Source organism: Silurus meridionalis, chromosome 26, assembly GCF_014805685.1.
Source record: "Silurus meridionalis isolate SWU-2019-XX chromosome 26, ASM1480568v1, whole genome shotgun sequence".
NCBI classification, from domain to species: Eukaryota; Metazoa; Chordata; class Actinopteri; order Siluriformes; family Siluridae; genus Silurus; species Silurus meridionalis.
In genome coordinates, this window is record NC_060909.1 from 2,654,773 (window position 1) to 2,658,791 (window position 4,019).

Consider the following 4,019-nt stretch of genomic DNA (forward strand, 5'->3'; position numbering starts at 1 on the left):
AATAAACCCGAGTGAAACTAATCTGAAGTGAAAGCACACAGTCAGAGGCCTGAGCTGAAGGACAGTCAACACAATTTGGACGTGTAGACGTGAAGGATGTTTTTTTTGCTGACATCTATTAAGGGCTAGTTTTGAAGGGACGCTCGATGTACCCAGGGGACATGTTCCTCCGCCTTTCTCTCTTCACCTCCCCTCTGGGATGCTACATCATGAGTTTAGACTCAGTTAAAGCTTTCACAAGCAAATCATTTCTGGTGACTGGACAAAAAAAAGAGAGGTCTCTACAAAGACATAACCCTGATTACATAAGATTATAAGCATCAGATCTGGACATGACACATCAGTCAGAATGTCCTAGATGTGTCATGACGGTGTCTCGCGTTCACGCATTCTCGTGTCCCTTTTCACGCTGCGTGGTTTAGTTTCATCCTCTTTAAATTCGACACTATTCAGACAAAAGTATTGGGACGCTTGAATTTTCCAGCCATATATGGTTCTGCTGTGACAAAGTTGGAATAACACGATTGGATAAGATGTCTCTAGGGGGCAGTAGCATGAAAACCTGAACGAGAAAAACTAAACTTGTTCCAGCATGACATTGCCCCTGTGCACAAAGTGAGCTTTATAAAGATATGCTTTATATGAGTTGGAGTGGAAGATCTTGAGTGGCCTGCTTGGAATGACCTGACTTTACTAACACCCTCGTGTTTTTGAATGAGCGCAAATCTCCACATTCCAAAAACACATCTTCCCAAAAAGAGTGGAGGTTATTATAAGGGAAAATGTGGATCAAATGCGGAATGTGATGCACATGAAATCTTATGGTCAGGTGTCCTCAAACTTTTGTCTAAGCAGTGTATATCCACTTAGGTGGATGAATGATTTCATGATGACTCAGTTGTATTAATATTATCAATAGTTACATCACTTATGACAAAGATTGCACAGGTATTTGCAACTCAGTCCCACATAAATAACTTTATTATATTTTTATGCAATAAATTAATAAATTAACTGATATTGTGCTTCTTCAAAACAATGCCAACAGGCCGCCTGGAGACAAAATGTGCATATGTACATCACAAACTCGAAAATAAAATCGATTATAACTCAATGGATTTGTTTCCAAAGTAGACGTGATGAAATGATTATAAGCACTTAAGCAGGTAGGTGTTGCACGACGCTCCGGACGGACAGTCGCACATTCTGCCGATCCGTGAACCTTTCCGCACGGCACACTGCTGCCCGACCCCACACTGCAATTACACAATGAGAAAAAAAAAATCTATTTCATGTACAGCAGAGGAAATAAAGTTTGCATCCACTGTCTTGATGCAGCCTAACATATATATAGAACATATGTACATTGATATAAAATGTGTATAAAAGAAAGCAACAATTCAAGATATAAGGAAATAATAATAATAATAATAATAATAATAATAATAATAATAATAATAATAATAATAATGGAGAGAAAATAGTGTGCAATTGCTGACTTTTCTGGCAGTGTATGAAATCTTATAGTTTTAACAGAGATATATAATACTCAAAAATCCTGTTTAGAAAATATATAATATAATAAAGGATATAAAGGCAAACAATAGTTAAAGCACAACCAGAAACGAAGATAAAATTGTATAAATATATATATATAAATATGTGTGTGTGTGTGTGTGTGTGTGTGTGTGTGTGTGTGTGTGTGTGTGTGTGTGTGTGTGTGTTTATTTATTATCATAAATGTGTGAAAGACTCTACAAATTGTGTAACAATTTCAGAATAATGTTCAACATCAAATAGTTTTTTTTTGTTTTTTTATGGATTTATGGGATTTGCAAATCATTGAATTCAGTTTTTATCTTTTTTTTCATAGTTTCCTAACTTTTTTTGGAATATGGGTTGTGTGTGTGTGTATGTATATATGTATTTATAAAATAACATATTTATGTTTATATTTCTTGGGGTGCACAAACTTTTGCACCCATACTTAGTGTGTAGGTTTCTAATCCAGACCGAGTTATGGTTCTTGTTAGGATTTGTTTTTAATTATAATCATATAATCAGAGCTGGAATATGGATTTATGAATTCATTGTTGATAATAAGTAAGTACACCCCATTAACAAATAAACACCTGCTGTGTGGATTTAGTCTATAGATTTCTGATCCGGTATTGCACCTGGTATTACACATTAAACCACTTTATATGAATAATATTACACATATTTGTGTTCTATGTAAATATCTGTGATGATTTGACTCACCGTGGGAACTCGGCTGAACTTCTTTTCCCAAAGTGAGATCCGTTTGCTCTGCAGCTTTTCCAAAACATCATGCAGAGCCCCAAGCTGTGAAGATGATGCAGTGATTTAATTCAACCCCATACACCTCATTTTTCCATCACTAACCAACGAGACATATTAGCATATCATTTTTCTGCATTATGCACAACAAGATTTGAGCTTACAAGCTCTTTCTGGCTGGTTAAATTAGGCTCTTTACTGTAGAAGTTCCTCAAGGCTCTTCTGTCCAAGTCCGCCACCTCCTCGTCATCCAGTTGGTAAATTTGGTCTCCAAAGGCGCAGGAGAGCAGCACGGCGCACACCATCACGCACACTCTGCAGCTCTCCATGCTCTTCAGCTTCTCACAAGCTTCTCAGTGACGCCATCAGTTTATATCCGTCTCTGTCGGGGGTTTCTTTTTGCTCCACCTTTCTCCATCGATGGAGTTCATGCGTAAAGGAAACGCCCAATGTGACTCATTTTGCAAAAGTTGCTGGGGAGGGCTGTTGCATCTGAGTCTTAAAACATTTGTTCTCTCGCACTTGATGGAATTTGTTGCGAAGGCAAATAAAATATGCAGGACTCAATGATGTTGTTTGCTCAGAAGGCTGCTGTAATAAAATCCTGAAGATAAATGAAAACCTGATTCATAGATTTGGGCAGACAGACAGACAGACAGACAGACAGACAGACAGACAGACAGACAGATAGACAGATAGATAGATAGATAGATAGATAGATAGATAGATAGATAGATAGATAGATAGATAGATAGATAGATAGATGATAGACAGACACACACAGACAGACAGACAGACACACACACAGACAGACACACACACAGACAAACAGACAGACAGACAGACAGACAGACAGACAGACAGACAGATAGATAGATAGATAGATAGATAGATAGATAGACAGACAGACAGACAGACACAGACACACACAGACAGACAGACAGACAGACAGACAGACAGACAGACAGACAGATAGATAGATAGATAGATAGATAGATAGATAGACACACACAGACAGACAGACAGACAGACACACACACACACAGACAGACAGACAGACAGACAGACAGACAGACAGACAGACAGACAGACAGACAGACAGATAGATAGATAGATAGATAGATAGATAGACAGACAGACAGACACAGACAGACAGACAGACAGACACACACACAGACAGACAGACAGACAGACAGACAGACAGACAGATAGATAGATAGATAGATAGATAGATAGATAGACAGACAGACAGACAGACAGACAGACAGACAGATAGACAGACAGATAGATAGATATCACTATTGATATATATAGGTACAGATATAGATATAGAAATAGAAATAGATATAGAAATAGATATACTGCACGTGTTTCAACGACCTTTTGTTATTTGACTTAATCACTTATTTCGGATTGACGGTCTTCTTGCGAGTTTACTCAGGAACATTGTTCCAAATCAGCGTTTCCCAAAATAAAATAAAATTCTGCCTTTTTTTTCCGTCTTGGATCACTTTTCCGTTAGGTACGTTCACAGCCATTTTCAGCTACAAACAAGTGACCCTGTTTGCAAAACTCTTCAACATGAGTCATCAAGCTCCAATTATTTTCCTGAAACACAGCACAAACAAGAACACGTTACCCCCCCCACCCCACCAGCACGAGTTTGTTCCAGCCGCTGTAATAATGTGTTTCACCTGCTTAACACAATTCACTGTTCG

At 38.0% G+C, this 4,019-nt stretch overlaps 1 protein-coding gene across 1 annotated transcript; it reads right to left on the minus strand.

Moving 5' to 3' along the window:
* Positions 1-963: 963 nt before the first annotated feature.
* LOC124379972 (cocaine- and amphetamine-regulated transcript protein) lies at positions 964-2,655 on the minus strand. The gene is made up of 3 exons (XM_046840635.1): positions 2,466-2,655; positions 2,263-2,346; positions 964-1,256 (listed from the first exon to the last, which is right to left on the minus strand). The coding sequence occupies exons 1-3, from the start codon at positions 2,628-2,630 to the stop codon at positions 1,149-1,151; spliced, it is 357 nt and encodes a 118-aa protein (XP_046696591.1). The 5' UTR covers positions 2,631-2,655; the 3' UTR covers positions 964-1,148.
* Between the last annotated feature and the right edge of the window lie 1,364 nt (positions 2,656-4,019).

What these genes read in the sequence shown, in the direction of transcription:
- LOC124379972 (XM_046840635.1), bottom strand. Translation starts at nt 2,630, where the DNA reads ATGGAGAGCTGCAGAGTGTGCGTGATGGTGTGCGCCGTGCTGCTCTCC. An exon ending in TAACCAGCCAGAAAGAGCTT is followed by an intron (nt 2,347 to 2,465) that starts GTAAGCTCAAAT and finishes TCATCTTCACAG; the next exon opens with CTTGGGGCTCTGCATGATGT. An exon ending in AGTTCAGCCGAGTTCCCACG is followed by an intron (nt 1,257 to 2,262) that starts GTGAGTCAAATC and finishes GTGTAATTGCAG; the next exon opens with TGTGGGGTCGGGCAGCAGTG.